This window comes from Amblyraja radiata, chromosome 1, assembly GCF_010909765.2.
Source record: "Amblyraja radiata isolate CabotCenter1 chromosome 1, sAmbRad1.1.pri, whole genome shotgun sequence".
NCBI lineage: Eukaryota > Metazoa > Chordata > Chondrichthyes > Rajiformes > Rajidae > Amblyraja > Amblyraja radiata.
The window spans coordinates 125507197-125528436 of NC_045956.1; the positions used below are offsets into that span (position 1 = coordinate 125507197).

The 21240-nt window shown below is 41.4% G+C and overlaps 1 protein-coding gene across 7 annotated transcripts in view; it reads left to right on the forward strand.

Annotated features, from left to right (window-relative positions):
• il6st (interleukin 6 cytokine family signal transducer) overlaps window positions 1–21240 on the forward strand; it is a 74765-nt gene that overhangs the window by 26992 nt on the left and 26533 nt on the right. For 4 of the 7 annotated variants that reach the window (XM_033030356.1, XM_033030366.1, XM_033030385.1 and 1 more), the window contains exons 3-8: window positions 2727–3017; window positions 6126–6243; window positions 8280–8452; window positions 12743–12897; window positions 14187–14346; window positions 16096–16175. In XM_033030356.1, coding sequence (XP_032886247.1) covers window positions 2727–3017; window positions 6126–6243; window positions 8280–8452; window positions 12743–12897; window positions 14187–14346; window positions 16096–16175 — 977 coding nt within the window. Of the gene's footprint in view, window positions 1–2711; window positions 3018–6125; window positions 6244–8279; window positions 8453–12742; window positions 12898–14186; window positions 14347–16095; window positions 16176–21240 lie in introns of all 7 variants that reach the window. The other 3 variants (XM_033030328.1, XM_033030337.1, XM_033030347.1) reach the window with 1 other exon arrangement.

Consider the following 21240-nt stretch of genomic DNA (forward strand, 5'->3'; position numbering starts at 1 on the left):
GTCCATTTAATATAGAGCTTCTATTTTCATTGTGGCAGTAATTCTGTATCTGCCTCCACCATCCAGCTCCTTAACACTGCCTGACCTTTACTTAGTAACTATAAATAATTAACATTAGGTTATCACTGAGTGGAAAATGACTAGCAAGCCTACATGCCATCACACAGTACTTCAGTTTGTGGGTACTGTACTGAGAATGGGCCATATGATGTTGAGGATTGGTATTTAAAATAATAAGACAATCTATTCCTCTCTTTGGGATCTGAATGTTACTGGCAAAACCAGCGTTTATTGTCCACCCCTAATTGCTCGAAAGAGGATGGAGGCAAGTTGCCAACTGGAATTTCATATTCTTTAGGGAGGCACTCTAGCAGATGGCTGCATAAGGAGTTCCAGAATTTAAGCACACTGCCAATGAAGATCTGACGATATATATTTCCTTGCCAGGATGGTATGCAACATGGAGAAGATCCTGCATTTACTTGTGCATTTACCTTGTCGTCTTCTTGCTGCAAACCTTGTAATTCTTCATTCCCTTATCCTGGGGAAAAGATTCATGCATCCACTCTGTCTATTCACCTCGTGATTTTTTACACCTGTATAATATAGTCTCTCACCCTCCTGTGCTCCAAGGAATAAAGTCCCAGCTTTGCCTTATGGTTCAGGCCCTCGAATTCTGGCAGCATTCCAGTAAATCTTTTCTGCTCTTTCAGTTTTATGGCATCTTTCCAAAAGAACATGCTGCTCCAAGAGCGGCCTCAATGGTGGCTTGTACAACTGTAACTTGACTTTTCAAATTGTACTCAGTTCCCTGACTGATGAAGGCCAAAATGCCAAAAACCACCTTCACTACCCCATTTTCCACAGTACATCGATCTCAAAAAATGGCATTGTATGTAGATGTGCTTGTACTCAAAGATTCCTTTGTTCTACAATGCTCCCCAGAGGTCTGGTTTGTATTAGCAAATTCAACACCTTGCACTGAACTGTAGTGAACTCCATTAGCCATTCATCTTAGGTTGAAAAAAAATATTTGATGCTATGGAGAAATGCTCATTGAATGATTAAAAATCGGAACGATCAACTCGTTTTGCTGCTGCCTAAATTGATGAGTACTTCCAGCACTTTGTATTTTTATTTCAGTAATTTGCATTCTCTTGTCCTTCAAAATCTTAAGGAGTCACAGTCACCTTTGTTGTGATATATTGTTTTTAAATTGAGCATTACCAAAATTGTCTTGCAGAATTGCCATCAAGGCATGAACCACAGTGAACCAAGTAGAGACAAGAATTTTTGATTTCAACAATTTGCATTTTGTCTACCCTGTTACCCTGAGCTCAATCTGTCAAGGAAGATGATGGTCAATTGAAACCAAATAGGAAATTTAGATGATTCACTTTATTAGGGGGCTTGTGTTCTCTGTGATAAGAAGATTGATTTGCATTCCATTTGCAATCCAAGCAGTTATGAGAAAATATTTGTTATTGAAAATAGTGTAGCAATGTTACAAAATGTTGACATTTTAAAAATCAACTTTGCAATTTATCCCATCAGATAAAGCATAAAAATAAGTTTAATTCGACACCTAATTCACATTCATATCTTCAGTATTAAAAAAAGTTATGGACATTTTCATACTCTGAAATTAGCATCTAGTTCCCTATTGCTTTTCCATTGACTTAACTCAAAAGCTGTGATCAAGGACAGTCAAAAGCCCATAACTTTCTTAAAAATTAAGAGAACTGAATGAAATTTCAGTTATTATAGATTGAAGCATTCTGAAACAAATATGAAACAATCTTACTTGGATGACCTGAAATTACAGCATATAATTAGTTAGTTACCCAATTGTAGCTAATTACAAAATTCATTTACTAGATCTAAACATCTATCCATTTCTTAAGAAAAAGTTAACATTTTTAAATAGCCTAAGTGTCCAAATAACATTCACACAATAATTTACAATATAACATGATTTTTAAATCTCATGGTCATGAATTTATAGGCCAAATGGAAGGAATTTAGTGTTTAATTCCCGTAAATTAATGGACATTTAAATCATCTTGCGAGTGGGTTTTTGTGGAACGCGCTGGTTTGGAACGTTGCGGTTGAAGTAAATTTAAACCTCATATCAGCAGGAAAAATACTGCCGGTTCGTATATTTACATAATGACATTTTCGCAACGTCAAATTTTGATTCAAGGCATCCTTAGAAGCAAGTTTATATATAAAATAAACGGCTTTCCTTTACCTGTCCCATACATGAAATCCGTCCCCGTTGACGGATTTAGAAGATTATTTTTAATTTACTCCTGTTCGTAAAAAATTCAGTGCAGTTTAAAAGAAACTTAATAAAACGGCAGTCAAAGCGATTATTAGCTAAACAGCAGCTAAACAGCCTGACAGAAATCGATTTCATCAGGCTGGAGAAACAAGGCATTTTAGACCCGCCCCCCCCCCCCCCTCTCAATGGCGCCAAAGTCGCGCACACGAGCAGCGACATCTGCAGCGCTGCAGAAGGTAAGTTTTGTAACATACCTAAATAGTGGGGTAGCTTTTGCTGTAGGATACTTTTTCAGGTTCCTCCTCCGCACCTTCAATGCATTTTATGTAAAGAATCGATATTTCCATTGCATTTACTATCAAATTATAACTCTTTTACCCGCTTCATTTTGATTTATTGTAATGGTTTTATTTCTGTACTTAACTAGGTAATTCTTTTCCAGAATATGCCTATATTATTCCTGAGTCGCCAGTTATTCAAAATGGATCGCAAATAGAGGCATCGTGCATCCTTACTGATACTTATGTAAAAGAAAATGGAGTGGATGCAGATCAGATATTCTGGACATTGAAGGGAAACCGAATACCAAAAGACAATGTCATCAGAGTCAATAAAACAGTGTCCAATGTAACGCTGACCATTTCCACTGTTGGTCTTGGACTTCTGACCTGCAATGTACAACATAATGAGGATCAAGTATCAACTGTCTTTGGAATACAAGTTAAGACTGGATGTAAGTGTTTTACAGGGGTGACAGTGGTGAAGGTTCAAAATGAAATCTCTTGCTTTTTCCACTAGTTTGTGCTGTCATAATGTAAGTAAGGACTTGGCATTTTAACAGCATTTCAATAGCCATCATATAAAGCAAAGCATTGCATTTGGCTGCTACAGTTCAAGGTTAAAATGTTTTTGGGGAATTGTCTGCTTTATTCAATAAGGTCATATGCATTTGGATACCTTTCCAGTGAATTTCCTTAGTCATTGATGCTGATTGGAATGTGTACAGCAGCCCATCATCATGGTATTTCCTTAAGTCTGACTGACCCTTTCTCTTACTGACATTGATGTAGAATGGCAGGAGCTCAAACAGCAACATTTCCAGTCAAAATCTCTGGGAAGTTTTCCCATGGGGTTGTTGGGTTTGAGGCTTTGTCGCAGACATTATGATAATCTCGCACAGGAAAAAAAAAATCTGCCCGGGTGTTTTGGTGTAGGAGACCGTTGAACTTCCTAGGTTAGAAAAGAACCTATAATAGATTGGGTTTTGGAACAACTTGGTTAGAACCTGGTAGATAGGAAGGCCCAGAATCAACTTGGTAGATAGGAAGGCCCAGAATTAAATGAAGGAAATTCAGCTCGTGCAGATGTCCTACACACATGATTCTAGCACCTATTGGATGAGAACGAGAATTGCAGTGTCAGAATTCGCAGATGCTGACGGGGTTGATTAAGGATAGTCAGCATTTTGTGCATTGGAGATCGTATCTCATATATTGGATTGAGTTTTTTGGAAGAAGTCACCAAAGTGGAAGGTTGTTTTTGGACTGGAGGCCTGTGTCTATTGGTATGCCTCAGGGACTGGTGTTGGGCCTATCACTATTTGTTGTTTATATCAACGATTTGGGTGAGAACACGCAAGGCATGTAAGTAGTATTGTAGACAATGAACATGGTTATCAAGAATTACAGCAGGATCTTTATCAGTTGTGGAAGTGGGCTGACGAATGGCAAAGAAGTCTAATTCTGAATCATGAAGTAGTGGCAATAGATTTAAGAAGAAGAGCATATTTTCCCCTGACAAGCTGCCAGAGGAAGTCGTTGATGCAAGTACAATAAGAACATGTAAAAGACATTTGGGAAGAGACATGGATAGGAAACGTTTAGGAGAGATATGAACCAATTGGAGGATGAACCAAATGGGACTAGTTTAGATGAGGCATCTTGGTCAGCATGAACATGTACAGAGCTGCCAAGTAGTACGGATTTTCCGGATTTTGTACGAAAATGTGATAAGAATACTGATGTACGATTTTGCGTTGTTAAATACGGATTTTTTTTTAATTGCCGTGACTTCCTGTTTCATTAACATACCACTCGCCAATGGAAAAGTAATAACCCGGTGAAATTGAGTTATGATCTTGCTATTTTAAAAAAAATGTAAGGATATAAAAATGGCATACTGTACCTCTAAAAATTATAGCAGATTAAATCCATTAGTATTTTAAATTTCAAGATCGGGATGATTATTTTTGTAAGCTTTGATCTGCCTGTCCTGCTCCAGGTTTAAACAGAGCACTGTCAGTTTAATGCGTGGGAATTTAAACAGAGCTGTCTGCTACAGCGCTATGGGCTCTAAATATAGCGCTACCGGCTGGAGGGCTGTGGGCTTTAAATATAGCGCTATGCTCTTTACACATAGCGCTATGGGGCACAGACTGTTCGGGAAAATTCTCATATAACAATGAGTCTTTGGAATTCTCTTTTTCAGTGGAAGTTGAGCCTTTGATTATTTTTCAGGCAGTGGTAGAATTCTGAATAAGCCTAGTGGTGAAAGGTTACCAGTGGGATTGCAGTTACATTGGGATTGGCCTTGAGTTTACAGAACGGTGCGTGGGCTCAAGGGGGAGATAGCGGGGTGGAGAGAGGGAGAATGAGGGAAAGAGAGAGGGGGAGAGAATAAGAGGGAGAAAAAAAGGAAGGAGATGGGGAGCGAGAGAGAGAGAGAGGGAGAAAGGGATGGCAGGAGGGAGGAAAAGAGGGATGGCGGGAGGGAGGGAGAGGGATGGTGAGAGGAAGGGGGAGGGAGGGAGAGAGACGAAGGAGGGGGAGAGCGAGGGAGGGGGAGGAAGGCTTCCAAAATGGCGTCTACATCATCATCTGGTGCTAAAAGCAGGAAGCAGCCATTCAAACAGCAGTATGTATACAAAGAGATGGCAATGAATGCACTGTCAAGTAAGGTGCTTAGAAGACATGTTAATTGGTAGCAAAGTTATGCATTCTTGTACTCTTACATGGGTATGACTGCACATAAAAAATAACATTTTTCAGCAAAATGCTGATTTTCAGGTACTAGAATACTGAAATGCTCCGACAAAACTTGGTAGCTCTGCATGAAGGGCTGAAGGACTGACTCTATTTGACTTAATTGCATTATGGCTTGGGGGGTTGGTGGTAATTTAATTTATCACAACATTATAAATTACATTACAAGTAGGTAAATATAATAGATACACAAAAAAGCTGGAGAAACTCAGCGGGTGCAGCAGCATCTATGGGGCGAAGGAAAAAGGCAAAAAGGCAACGTTTCGGGCCGAAACCCTTCTTCGGCCCGAAACGTTGCCTTTTTCCCTTCGCTCCATAGATGCTGCTGCACCCGCTGAGTTTCTCCAGCCTTTTTGTGTACTTTCGATTTTCCAGCATCTGCAGTTCCTTCTTAAACAAATAAATATAATAGCCATTTTGCATATTTTTATCTTGATTAAAAAACAAAACAAAAACTGCAGGTGCTGGAAAAATGTCAGAGGTGCTAGAAATACTCAGTAAATTAGACAGCATCTATGAAAGTTTTCTAACCTGAGTATTTCAAGCCTTCTTCATTTTTGTTTGTGCTTGATATTGTTTCATTGACTAATTCAATACAAACAAATTCTACCCCCAGAAATTGGAGACAGTCATATGAGCATTCACTTGTTGTCTTACAGATTCTGAACTAATTTGTTAAATATAACCATATAACCATAAATAGCATTAAAAATAAAATCTTCAGAAGCAAAATATAGTAGATCTTGTATTAAACATTTTTGTTGAAAATCATGACACATTGCACTTTTTTCTTTTTGCAGTGCCTCCGGAGAAACCAAAAAACCTGACGTGCATATCATATTATAATCGGAATTTGACCTGCTCCTGGGATCCAGGAAAAGAGACATACTTGCCAACCGATTATTATTTTCATTCGTCGTGAGTATGAATCTCTGTCAACTTTCAAAAGTAGATTGCAACTGTGAAGTCGTATTTATTTCAAAGCATTTCGGACCACATTATAATATCAAACATTATAAATTGTAACCTCCATGACATTTTGTCTTGTTTCTTTATGGCTTTATTACTTTGAGATTGTTGTGCTTTCCTAGTTGTTGTTGTTTTGCCTTCTGCAACTCATTCCTGTGCTTAGCGAGCTCTATCTACAAAGCTCCAGTTTGATAATGCTTCAGTTTCAAAAATATTTGTCACGTGCTAACCAGTCAGCCGAAAGACAATACATTGATTACAATCAAGTAATTTACATTGCATGATGGCGACGTTCAAGATGGCGGCGCTGCCTTAGCAGCTGCGTCTCGCCTGCAGTCCGTTTGTTTGTTTTTTTTTGTTTGTTTTTTTTGTCCTGTTTTTGTTAATTTTTGGTTTTATTATGTTGTGTATGTGTGTGGGTGGGTGGGGGGGGGGAGAAACGTGTTTTTGGTCTCTTCCTTCGGGAGGATGCGACTTCTCTTGTTGTATCCCCCGTCTCCATCTGCGCCGAGGACTAATAGCGGAGCTGGCGGCCTCGGAGCTGGGGCAGCGTTCCAGCGGCTGCGGCGACCCGACCTCGGAGCTGTGGCGTTCCGGCGGCAGCGGCGACCCGACCTCGGAGCTGTGGTGTTCCGGCGGCAGCGACGGCCCGACCTCGGAGGATCGGCCACGGGCCTGGTGGGAGCTCGCAGGTCACAGGTTGGTGACCTGTTTTCCGGAGCTCCCCGCAACAACAGTTTCGTCCGCTGGACTGGAGGGCGGTAGCTTCGACCACCCCGGGCCGCGGAGTTTGAACCGGCCCGTTTGCGGCGCTTGGATTCAGCCGCGGGACTGACTTACTTACCATCACCCGGCGGGGTCACAACATCCAAAGCCTGGATCGCCTCGGCGCAGAGGGAGAACAAGGAGGGAAGAGACAAGGACTTTAAGATTTTTGTGTATCTCCACTGGTCACAGACCTCAATATTGTCCTTCCACCACAACCCTCTTCTATCAGTAAACCATTTATGAATCCATACGACTAAGTCACTATTAATCCCATGCATCATAATCTTCTGGATCAGCCTACCATGGGGAATAGCAAATGCCTTGGTAAAATCCATGTAGACATCATTCACCACCCTATGGTACACAAAAATGCTGGAGAAACTCAGCGGGTGCAGCAGCATCTATGGAGCGAAGGAAATAGGCGATGTTTCGGGCCGAAACCCTTCTTCAGACTGATGGGGGGAGAAGGAAGGAAAAAGGGAGGAGTAGGAGCCCGAGGGCGGGGGGATGGGAGGAGACAGCTCGAGGGTTAAGGAAGGGGAGGAGACAGCAAGGGCTAGCAAAACTGGGAGAATTCAACGTTCATGCCATCCGGACGCAAGCAACCCAGGCGGAATATGAGGTGCTGTTCCTCCAATTTCCGGTGTTGCTCACTCTGGCAATGGAGGAGACCCAGGACAGAGAGGTCGGATTGGGAATGGGAGGGGGAGTTGAAGTGCTGAGCCACCGGGAGTTCAGGTAGGTTATTGCGGACTGAGCGGAGGTGTTCGGCGAAACGATCGCCCAACCTCCGGTTAGTCTCCCCGATGTAAATCAGCTGACATCTAGAGCAGCGGATGCAGTAGATGAGGTTGGAGGAGATACAGGTGAACCTTTGTTGCACCTGGAACGACTGCTTGGGTCCTTGAATGGAGTCGAGGGGGGAGGTGAAGGGACAGGTGTTGCATTTCTTGCGGTTGCAAGTCTGTTGCCATCCTATCCTCAGATCAAACTACTTTCATGGATTAGTTGCCTCTCTTTTTATACCTCTTGCTTGCGAACTATACTGAGGGTGCTGCTGGTGTCTTGCATAGTAATAATGTTGGTTATATTCTGGCAGATAAATTGGATTAATATTAACAAAATACTGCACATTAACATTGTATTATTGGACACTTAGCTTAATGATTCAATTAAATTGTGCACAGAAAGGTATTGAAACGTTCTTTCTTTTTCAGAATTAAACATGGAAACAATGAGCTACACAAATTGCCAGCTGGTGTGAACAACTCTTATACAATTTTATACCCCTTAATTAATTATTATGTTCTATCTATTATATGGGTTAAGGCAAATAATTCCTTGGGCGATGTAAACTCTGATCAAATACAAATGGATCCAATTAATGTTAGTAAGTATGCATCCATATATTCATAAATACATTTTATTAGCATTTGTGGCAAATTCCTGCATACTTGCAATATTGAAGATATATTTTGATTGTCATCATTATTCAGAAGATACTGATTTCAAGCAGGTTTTGGCAAATGTTTATATCCCAATTCCCTCGTTACCAGCGTAGATATTGATTGCCCTATCAAGTTAGTCCTGAATTACATTTTATTTTCAATTTTGAATCTTTTGTGGATTTGCTTGTCTTTGCTATTGAACAGACATGCAATAATAATATATTAACGCAGTGTTTCCACTTTGAAGGAAATTACCCGAAATTCTGGTTGTCCGGGTAATTTTAGAGTAATTAAATAATTTCGGGAAATTTCCGCATCTGGCCCGCAAGGAATCAATCCGGCCTGCGGGATGATTTGCGGGGAAAAAGTATATTTACGACCATCCTGCACAGTTGGGGGAGGCCCGTCAGCCGCGCCTCAATTGAAAATAGTGCCGGTGACGCGGTAGGGACACAAGCTCGCGCAGTTGGGGCGGCAGTCGCACACGAGCAGTTGGGGAAGGCTTAAATTTCAGGAAATACCATCAAATTCCAGGAAATTTGGGATTCTATGTAATGATTTATTTATTTATTTAATTTTTGAGGTGCGAAAGCACTGTATTAACGTCAAATTGATGACGTATTTGTTGTTTCTTGCCGGTTTTCTCTTTAGATTTTAGTTTTAGAGATACAGAGCGGAAGCAGGCCCTTCGGCCCACTGAGTCCACGCCGACCAGCGATCCCCGCACATTAACATTATCCTACACACACTAGGGACAATTACAAGTTCCTATTAAATCTTTCCTCTGTCACCTTAGGCCTACACCCTCTCGTTCTTGATTTCCCCTATCCTGGGAAACGGATTTGTGCATTCACCCTATCTATTCGCCTCATGATTTTATACACCTCTGCAAAATCACCCGTAAGCCTCCTGCACTGCAAGGAATAAAGTTCTAACCAGCCCAATCTTTCACTAAATCTCAAGCTTTTAAATACTGACAACTTTCTCATATCTTCTCTGCACCATTTCTTGCTTAATGACACCTTTTCAGTAGCAGGGTGATTAAACACTGCGAATTGCACTCCACAAGTGCAGCCTCACCAAAATGTTGTGCACAACTTCCCAACTTCTGTTTTCAATTATTTGACTGTTTATTGAGTATAGAAAGCCATCTCCTATCTATCTACCTGAGACACCACTTTCAAGGAACTATCCTAGTAGGCCTGGATGCCTCTATAACGCCCCCAGGGACCTAACATTCACAGCGAAAGACTGCACTTGACTGAATGTACTTGACTGAATTCTACTCCACTAGCCATTCCTCAGCCCACTTGCCCAGCTGATATAGATCCCACTGCAATTCTTGATAACCATCTTCATCGTTTATAATACCACCTGTTTTAGTGTCATCTGCAAACTTATAAATCATGCCTTGTACACTCTCATCCAAACCATTGATATGGATGACCAAAAGCAATGGGTTCCGCACCAATCTCTGAGGCAAACCAATAGTCACAGACCTTCAGACTGAAAAACACTCTTCCACCACCACCCCCTGCTTCCCTTACACTGAAGCCTATGAATCCCATGCTATCAAACCATCCAGAACTGCCAACAAGCAGAATTTTATCAAAGACCTAACTGAAATCTATATCAACTAAGTATACGGTGCTGCCTTCATCAATCTTCCAGATTACTACTACAAAAAAACTCAATCAAATTCATGGGATGTGATCTCACAGACAACCATGCTGACTATCCCTAATCAACCATTATATTTGCAAATAGAGTCTTAGAGTGTGGAAACAGCCCCTTCAGCCAAACTTGACCACACTGACCAACATGTCCCACCTGTACTAAATGTGTAGGAAGGGACTACAGATGCTGGTTTAAACCAAAGATAGACACAAAAACCTTGAGTAACTTAACAGGACAGGCAGCATCACTGGAGAGAAGGAATGAGTGATGTTTCAGGTCGAGACCCATTACCAGTCTGAAGAACGGTGTCGACCCGAAGCGTCACCCATTCCTTCTCTCCAGTGATGCTGCCTGTCCCGCTGATTTACTCCAGCTTTTTGTATCTCTCCCATCTGTACTAGTCCCACCTGCTTGTGTTTGGCCCATATACCTCTAAACCCATCTTATTCATGTACTGTCTAAATGTTTCTTAAACGTTGCGATAGTACCTGCTTTAACTACCACCCCCGGCAATTTATTTCATACACCCACCACCCTTTGTGTGAAAAGGTTACCCCTCACGTCCCTGTTAAATCTCCCCCCCTCACCTTAAATCTGTCTCTGATTCACTTACTCTGGGCAAGAGACTGTGCGTTTACCCGTTCTATTCCCATGATTTTGTACACTTCTATAAGATCACCCCTCATTCTCCTGCACTCCATGGAAAAGTCCGAGCCTGCTCAACTTCTCCCTATAGTTCAGGCCCCACAAGTCTTTGCCACTTCCTCTTAAATATCCTCTGCACCCTTTCCAGCTTGACAACATCTTTCCTATACCATGGTGTTCAGAACTGAACACAATACCTCGCCAGCATCTTTTATAACTACAACATGACCTCCCAACTTCTATACTCAGTACTCTGACTGATTAAGCTCAATGTGCCAAATACCTTTTTGACTCCCCTATCTACCTGTAATGCCATTTTTCAAGAACTATGTACCTGCACTCCTAGATCTCTCTACAAATGTATGTATGTCTTATCTCTCACCTATTTTCTTAGCAATGCCAGTTTTGGGAAAAGCAGTTGAATTATTTATTTCATAATTAAGGTGTTTACACGTCTGCTTCATCCTGTCCTTCCTACTTCTGGTCATTCGCCACCCTATGATCTTGCTATTCACTTTTAAGTGAATTCATATTGATCATTCGAAATCTTGATTAAAAGATGCAGTTTGGAAACAAGCCTTTTGCCAACCGAATCCACCCCAACCATCAATCACCCGTTCACACTAGTTCCATGTTATCCCACTTGAGCATCCACCCACAACATAACAGCAATTTATATTGGTCATTTGACCTACAAATTCGCACATCTTTGGTATGTGGAGGAAAAAAACCAGAGCACAAGGCAGAAGCCCATGTTTTAACAGGGAGAGTGTGGAACTTCACACAGAGCACTCTTGATCTCAGGATGAAATCTAGATATTGGGGTTGTGAGACAGCAGCCAAGTATCCTGTGATGGTCCTTTGATCCCATCTCAATCCAGCAGAGTATAAACTGTTCCTCTTTACCTGTTATGTCTTATAATTCCGCGTCCAGTCAATTACAATGACTTCATAATGGCACCTAAAAAAATTCCCCTCTTATCCTAATGTTCATCTCCACTTCCACTTCATCTATACCTATTCTGTCTAGAGTCTTTTTATTTTTCAATATTCTTTCAAGTATCACAACATATACAGCAAGTACATCACCCCTCATATCCTATCCTGCATGAATGTGTTCTTGCCAATTATCGCAAAGCTTGCCAACCATCACTATTTAATCTATACAAAGTTTAAAAATACCTAGTTCAAATCCCTCCATCCATTAATAATTTTACAGCTTCCTTTTGTGCACGCCTTTAAATCTGTCTTCTTTCCTTCCCGTTTTCACCATTCGCACTTTGAAAATCTTCTTTAAAACCTTAGCCTTTTAGTGCAATTTCATTCTCTATTACATAATTGAGAGGAGAAAGATTTAAAAGGGACACAAGGGGCAACTTTTTCCACATAGTGTTGCTAGAGGATGAGTTAGAGGAGGGTACAATAACAACATTTAAAAAGACACTTAGACAGGTACAACAATGGGAAAGGCTTGGAGGAATGAGGGCCATGCGCAGACAAATGGGGCTAGCTTACTTAAGCGACCTGGTCATGACGGCCAAAGTGCCTGATTCCATACTGTAGATCTCTGTGACTGACTCTAACCTATGAACTCATTAAATGTTCCCCCTGTGTAGATTTGACCTACAGTTATGAAATATCAAAGTATAAATTGGTGCATTGCAAACTCTTCCCAGCAAATAATGTTCATACTTTTTAACTCTGACATCTTTGTTACACATGAATTGAAGAGGTACAGGTAACTTATTTGCATTTAACACCAGAATTGCATTGAATCTGAAACAAGGAAATATCATCATGATATAATTTACCTGGCTTATACTCCTGTTTTTTTTTCTTCTCTTTGCCACCAAACCTAGTTTTATATGGATCTATACATACTTATGTGTTATTTCTTGTTTGTGTTTCAGTAAAACCCAATCCTCCAGAAATAACTTCCATTAAACAAGTACCAGGAATGAGCACAGTCTTGCATGTAATTTGGCAAAACCCAAAGCTGCCAAAGATGTACAACTTGAAATACAATCTCCGATACAAAATTGTCAATGCAAAGGAATGGACACAGGTAAATAATTAACCTGTTTAAGAAACAAAAAAATGCTTGTTGAATGTTGTTAACTGATTGCTAAACACACATGTTTAACTTTAAGGAAAGTGAAATGGATCCTCAGTCTGAAGAAGGGTCTCAACCGAAACATCACCTATTCCTTCGCTCCATAGATGTTGTCTCACCCGCTGAGTTTCTCCAGCATTTTTGTCTACCTTCGAATTTTCCAGCATCTGCAGTTCTTTCTTAAACATGGATCTAGTGCACTAAGAATGATTTGTTTTTAGGTTATACCTTCAAGAAATTTGTATGGTAGGGCATTGACATGGATAAAGAATTGGTTGGCAGACGTGAAGCAAAGAGTAAGAATTAACGGGTCCTTTTCAGAATGGCAGGCAGTGACGAGTGGGGTGCCGCAAGGCTCGGTGCTGGGACCCCAGTTATTTACAATATATATTAACGATTTAGATGAGGGAATTAAATGTGACATCTCCAAGTTTGAGGATGACACAAAGCTGGGTGGCAGTGTGAGCTGTGATGAGGATGCAGGGTGACTTGGATAGATTGGGAGAGTGGGCAGATGTATGGCAGATGCAGTATTTTGTGGATAAATGTGAGGTTATCCACTTTGGTGGCAAGAACAGGAAGGCAGATTATTATCTGAATGGTGTCAGATTAGGAAAAAGGGAGGTGCAATGATTGACCTTCATTGTGAGATAATTTGAGTTAAGGAGCAAGGAGGTCCTAATGCAGTTGTACAGGGCCCTGGTGAGGCCGAATTGTGTGCAATTTTGGTCTCCTAATTTGAGGAAGGACATTATTGCTATTGAGGGAGTGCAGCGTAGGGTCACCAGGTTAATTCCCAGGATGGCGGGTCTGACATCTGATGAAAGAATGGGTCGACTGGGCTTGTATTCACTGGAATTTAGGATGAGAGGAAATCTCAATGAAACATATAAAATTCTTAAGGGATTGGACGGGCTAGATGCAGAAAAAATGTTCCCAATGTTGGAGTCCAGAACCAGTATTCCCAATACCATGTGCTCTAATTTTTCACACTAATCTCTCGTGAGGGACCTTGTCAAAGGCCTTTTGAAAGTCCAGATACACCACATCCACTGGCTCTCTCTTATCCATTCTACTTGTTACATCCTCAAAAAATTACAGAAGATTAATCAAGCATGATTCCCCCTTCATAAATCCATGCACCCTGTCATTGTTCTGTTAAAAGTTAAATTGACCTTTGGAATGATGTTAACTTAGGGGCTGCATTGCAGTTAATAACATATAGTTTGGCCTTTTGGTAGGTACCGCCTGAGGATACAAAATCATCTCGAGAATCTTTCTTGGTTCAAAACTTGATACCTTTTAATACATATAACTTCATAATTCGCTGTAGCCACGTTAATGATAATGGCTACTGGAGCAACTGGAGTTCAGAGAAAATTGGGATGACTCCTGAATCAGGTAAGTGGAATGAAAATAATCTTTAATTTTGTTGCTTATAACAAAATAAATTGATTCTATTTCCCATTGTTGTTCGCACTCCCATCAATTTTTCAGGTACTCTCCTCCCCTCTTTCAAAAAAAAAATCAAGGTAGTATTTCTGTCTCTCAGGCCACACTGGCACTTTCCATCTCTTCCTGCACATCTCTCCATCTCCCCCCCCCCCACCCCACTACGAGCCCAAAAGAAACACTAATAATTGTATTTCTACTGAGTTTGTCATATACTTGTTGGAAAATTTGGAGAAAGGTTTATTGTGGAGAAAGTGTGCAGTTATGTACTTCATTAAAAGGAATTTAAAATTTGGCCGTTAGCTAAATGGAGAGAGATTGCAGATGAGTGAAACATAGAGGGATTTGGGTGTTCTCGTGCACATGGCAAAATCTTGGCAAGTACAGCAAGTAGTATGGAGGTAAATTTTGCCTTTGTTCTTATTATAAGAAAATGTAAGTTTAAAAATTGGGAAATATTTTTACAATTGGAAAGCGTAGTGTGGAGGCCACATGCTGTACTGTGCATGATTCCTGTCCCCTTGTTTAAGAAAGGATGTATTGCCAATGGGAGCAGTCCAAAATTCCTGGAATGAAAGGCTTGTCCTATCACTATTTGCTAAAGAAATTACATCTACATGGTTGGGGGGTGGGAGTGGAGAGTTCTGTGGTGCGGTTTATAGAGATGGTGCTCACAATTCCAGTGAGCTGTGTTCAATTTTAAACTTGGTTGCTGTCTGCATGGACATTGCACATTCTCTCTGACCAAGTGGGCTTCTTCTGGTTTCTCTAGTTTCCTCCTGCATCCCAAAGAAGTGTGGGTTAGTACATAAACATTTTTCCAAGTTTATAATTATCTAATCTTTGAGGTTTAGAAGAATGAAGGGAGATTTAATTGAAACACAAGATCCTTAAGTGGGATGACAGGGTGAGCGCCAAGATGTTCTGAGAAAAGTCGATTAAACTAAGATGTGGAAACTACTTCTTGTAGAGGGTGATGGATCTAGAGCCATAGCCAGAGGGTTGTGCTGATGAGATCAAGGGGGTATTGAAAGAGGAACTAGAATTTTTGAAATGTCAGGAACCTGAAGGCTTTTGGAAATTTGCAAGGAAGAGGTGATGAGACATGGGCAGGTCAACCTTGATCATGTAAATGGCAGGGTAGGTTTGAGTCGCCCAGTGGCCTACTCTTGCTCATATTTTTATTGTTCTTGGTGTTCTAAAAGTACTATCCAACCAACGAAGTACTTGGAAATGTACCTTGTTTTGTAAATACAGGAAATATGAATGTGCAACAGCTTCCCACCAGCAGTGTGTACAACTGATTTGTTGATGCTGAATGAGGGATGAGTGCCAGCCAGCCAGGGCACCAGGGTTAATAATTCTTTATAATTATTCGCTCCCTATCTACTTCATGACTTTTCATAATTTTACTCAATAGTGCTAGTACACAAGTGTTTCTATATATTTTTTTGTTGTTGCTATTTTTCTCCTCTTGCATGCCAGAGGTTTATGTACTTGGAAAGGAGTGGTAGGACTTGCATGATTGACGAATGGTCCAGAATTGAAATAGTGCTATTAAAATGTGTGGATCTTTATCAGCAAATGCTGACTCACCACCAAATTGATAATCATTTTCAAGAAATACTGATATTTGAGTTTTAAGTACCACTGCTGTTGTTTTAAACAAATGCTTTGCCTCTGCCATTTTGTTACTAGTGCCAACAGGAAGACCACACATTTGGAGAACAATTCAAAATCTACAAGATCCAAATAGAAGAATACACATCATGTGGAAGGTAACTTTACTGGCAAACCCTGCATTGTAGGTGTCAGATTATGTAAATTCACCCTTGCAGAATTCACCAATCACTACCCAAAAATTTGAGATCTCGAAAATAATTGTATTCATGTAGGGGGTGGGAAATTATAAATTAACATCTTTATTTACTCTCTTTCTTGACACTTACACATAGGACATGACTTTGTTATGGAAAAATCACAATTCGGGCTATTTTTTTAAGAACTCAACCTACCGTACCACTTTCCCCCAGTAACATGGAGGTTGGGTGGCCCTGTATATTGTTGGAAGTCTGCTGACCAATCTCTCCAAGTTGACATGATGGACTAAATGTGGCCCCAGGTGATTGTGCAAACCATAATTTGAGAGGATTATCAGAAATGCATTTGGTGTATAAATTGCACCTGTTCAAATCAGACATATTTATTTTAGCACCTCACCTCTTAAGGGACAGAAGTTTAGGGGTAACATGAGGGGGAACTACTTTACTCAGAGAGTGGTAGCTGTGTGGAATGAGCTTCCAGGGGAAGTGGTGGAGGCAGGTTCGTTGGTATAATTTAAAATTAAATTGGATAGGCATATGGATGAGAAGGGAATGGAGGGTTATGGTATGAGTGCAGGCAGGTGGGACTAAGGGAAAAAAAGTTGTTCGGCACGGACTTGTAGGGCCGAGATGGCCTGTTTCCGTGCTGTAATTGTTATATGGTTATTGTTATATGGTTATAAGATTGCTTGAAAGTAGATGTGCACTGAATCTTATAGTAATAGTTGGAATCTATATACTATTAAAACTCTGTGCCGTCCGGCTGCCGTCCGGCTGCCTTTTGATTCGTTCCATCGTGTGATGTCACAATGCCCAATACTCGCAGATGTCCAAACGGAATGGCCGATGCTCGCAGATGTCCAATCGGAATGGATCCATTTACATGTACGGCTGCCGGCTGCATTTCTTCCTTTGATTCATTGCCACACCGAATCCAGACGCTCAATCTCCGAGATCTTTTCCATTTCGGTAGAGATTTCGCTTTTCTTTCTAAGTATCTGCTCCTCATTACATTTCGTCGTGTTTAAGTACACGTTTTTAATCAAATCCTTCTTTCCCCCCCCCACACCCCAATATTTCAAAAAATAAACTGGCTTCTCACCCATAGAACCAATCATTTCGGTAGACATTTCACTTTCCATTCCAACTATCCACTCATTAGATTTTGTTATGTTTATGTCCACATTTTTCATTAAAACCTTCTCTCCCCCCCCCCCCCACCCAATTCCTGAGCCGCTTGAGTTGGAGGACCACGTCTCCCGTGGGGGCTACGGGTAGGGAACGGCTGCGTTGGGGTAGCAGACCCAACGGGTCTGTCCTTGGTCTAGTATAATATAATCCCCTTGCATGTTGATTGCTGCTGTGACCAGCTGGTATCGTTCATTATTAACTCCACCTTGAAATAAGCATTTCAAAGGGCAATTAAGAATTATCACACAGAAGCCAAACTGTTTCCCAGATTTCCTATGCAGCAAGGCACTAATGAACAACCTAGGTTATTATGACAACCTGTTGGTTTCATGATTACCATCAAGGATACTAAATTGTATCCCAGAATTATTTTTGTCACTACAATTAATGGGGTTCAAATTAATTCCAGAACAATAGTCAATGCATTTGCTTACCAATCACAATGTTACTAAAGTGATATTTTTTTAAAGCATAGAGTATGTGGGAACAAATTAAATGAATTGCAAGGTTAGTCCAAAAGTGGCCAAGCTGGGACTATTGAAGGTCCACTGGAGGAAACGCCACTGTTTTTAAGGGTGGTTAATAATTTATTGTACATCGCAAATTGATGATTCCTCATTTATCTTCCTTAATAACATTTGAATTAAACTATAGTGCTTAATAAGTTCAATTTTACATGCTGCTGAAGTACATAAAAAACATATACTTTGTTTAAACAAAGTCACAACTATTTTGTACTTGTGCTCATTATCTTGCTATTCAAACAATTCAAATGGATTGTAATTGATGCAAGAGTTCAAGTAAATATTCCAAAAGCGCAAATAATATGCTGCTTCCCTTCACCTGCTAGATAATATATATACTAGACTGAGTGGGATCCGTTGGGTCCCATGTTCACACGGGAGGGCTGGTCCCCTGACGCAATATTCCACCTCCCCACCAATTCCAATATTGGTGGCCAGTGGTGGGGCTTTCTGGAGCGCTGGTATGGGTTCTTGGGGTGGCACCTCAAGCCTGATATGCTGGCAGCTCACTCACGGCTGGTGGGCTGGCAGTTGACTCATGGCTATTCCTTGAAATTCCATTTCAAGCAGGGTGCAAGGCCACCAAATTCAAGTGTAGTTTCTTATCACTTCGAGCAGGGTGCAAGGCCACCAAATTCAAGTGCAGTTTCCTACCACTTCAAGCTGGATCCAAGGCCACCAAATTCAAGTGCAGTTTCATACCACTTTCAGCAGGGTGCAAGGCCACCAAATTCAAGTGCAGTTTCATACCATTTCAAGCAGGGTGCAAGGCCACCACATTCAAATGCAGTTTCATACCATTTCAAGCAAGGTAAAACCCACCATAAAACCACACAAAACACCAAACTCACAGTTCAGTACATTCAGTGTGTTCAGTTGATTCACAGCTCAGACAGTCGTGACCTCTCCCTCCCCCATCATACAGAGACTGAGCCACACCCACACTTCCGGGTTTTATAACGCCTCCCCCTCCCACTGGAAAAGGTGTGGCCTTCAGAGAGAGATTCTCAACATTTTTTAAACACTAATAACACTTTTATTTTTCATTGATGGGAAGAATCCTCTGCACCTGCTGAGCAGAGGGGGACTGAGTAAGATGGCCAGAAATCACAGACATAAGTGGTAATGTTTTATCTAAAATCAATATACAGTGCAAACAGGAAGTTACCCAAACCACCCAAGCCACCATTTGCAGTAGTGCCTTTTAACTTCAAGCCAAAGCACCCAAACCACCATTTGCAGTAGTGCCTTTTAACTTCAAGCCAAATCACCCAAACCACCATTTGCAGGAGTGCCTTTTTACTTCAACCCAAACCCCCCAAACATTTTTTCAAACCACATTAAGGGGACTCACAGTTGAGTAGACATGTGTTCAGTATTATTCAGAGCTCAGAGAGACGTGACCCTCTGGCTTCCTCCATCTTGCAGAGACTGAGTGAGGCACACCACTTCCTGGTTTTATAGTCCTTCCCCCTCCCTCCAGCAGGGGCAGCAAAGATAATGGTGATTTTTTTTTATACATCAATATCTCTTTGATTTTTCATCGATGGGAAAAATCCTCTGGTCCAGGAAGGCGGATGTGGGCTCTGAGCGAGGCAGCCAAAAATGACGGCCGTAGTGGCGGCGTTCTCTCGGAAATCACAGTGGGCCAAAAGCGGTCAAAACCAGACTTTTAGTAATATAGATAGATATATTAAACATAGATACATAGAAAATAGGTACAGGAGGAGGCCATTCGGCCCTTCGAGCCAGCACCGCCATTCATTGTGATCATGGCTGATCGTCCCGTATCAATAACCCGTGCATGCCTTCTCCCCATATCCCTTGACTCCACTAGCCCCTAGACATATGAATGAATTTCTGTAAATATTGGACCTTTTTTAGTATTTACTAGACCAAGTGCAGACCCGTTGGGTCTGTTCCCCCAATGCGCAACACAGAGAGAGACACGGAGGCACAGAGAGGGACACGGAGGCACACAGAGAGGGACACGGAGGCACACAGAGAGGGACACGGAGGCACACAGAGGCTAGCGAAATGGTGAAAATGGCGGCGTTTTTCGTCTAGTTTTGGCGGAGTAACAAATCAAATGCAAAACGCCGTACACCCAAACACCCACAGAGTTTAAAAAGTATATAGATGCTAACTTCAAACTTAGAATCTTTTTGGAATTGAATTATTTGTCAATCATGCTGGGAGAACTCAAAGGTAATCTTGCTCATAAAGTTACGTGAATCTTGAAAATGTTATAATTACACTTCAATGAGTCTAGTATAAATGAAAATAATTTAAAAAATAAAATAAAATTGTATTTATAGTTTGTGTATAAGCAAATAGAAACAATGACTGCATGTGAATGAATGAATGAATCTCTTTATTGTCATTGCACATGGTACAACGAAATTTAAAAGTCAATCCCACGGTGCGATTCACAAGAGCAATTTTAAATATTTAAGAAAAGGTAAAAATATATACATATAAAAAAAAATTACAGATAAATAACAATAGCAGCTGAGGTAGAACCATTCAGTTGAATGTGAGTGTTATTTCTTATTTTGCATTGTTAAGTTCACGTATGGCTATGGGGTAGAAGCTGTTTGTGCGAGGGCAGCAGGTGGAACAGGTTGTGTCCAGGGTGGGAAGGGTCCTTCAGGATGTTGGCTGCCCTGCCAAGGCAGCGAGAGCTGAAGATGTCCTTCAGGGAGGGCAGTGGGCTGCCAGTGATTTTTTGTGCGGTGTTGATGACCCTTTGAAGGACTCTCCTGTCCGCTGCAGAGCAGCTGGCATACCATGGTTATACAGTACGCCAGCACACTCGATGGAGCAGCGGTAGAAGGACACCAGCAGCTTCTCCTCCAGCTTGTTTTTCCTGAGGATCCTCAGAAAGTAGAGTCGCTGCTGGGCCTTCTTGACTGCTGTGGTGGTGTTTGTAGTCCAGGAGAGATCCTCCGTAATTTGTGTGCCCAGGAATCTGAAGTCTGAGACCCTTTCCACACAGTCCCCATTGATGAATAGGGGTTTGGGGGCTGCACTGTTCTTACGGAAGTCTATGATAATTTCCTTTGTTTTTGTGGTGTTTAGGATGAGGTTGTTGTCTGAACACCATGCTGCCAGTCTTTGGACTTCCTCCCTGTAGGCTGTCTCATCTCCTCCTGAGATACGTCCAACCACAGTCGTGTCGTCCGCAAACTTGACGATGGTGTTGGTGGAGTGGGCGGGGGCACAATCGTGGGTGTAGAGGGCGTAGAGGAGGGGGCTCAACACACAGCCCTGTGGGGAGCCGGTGCTGAGTGTGATCGGGGTGG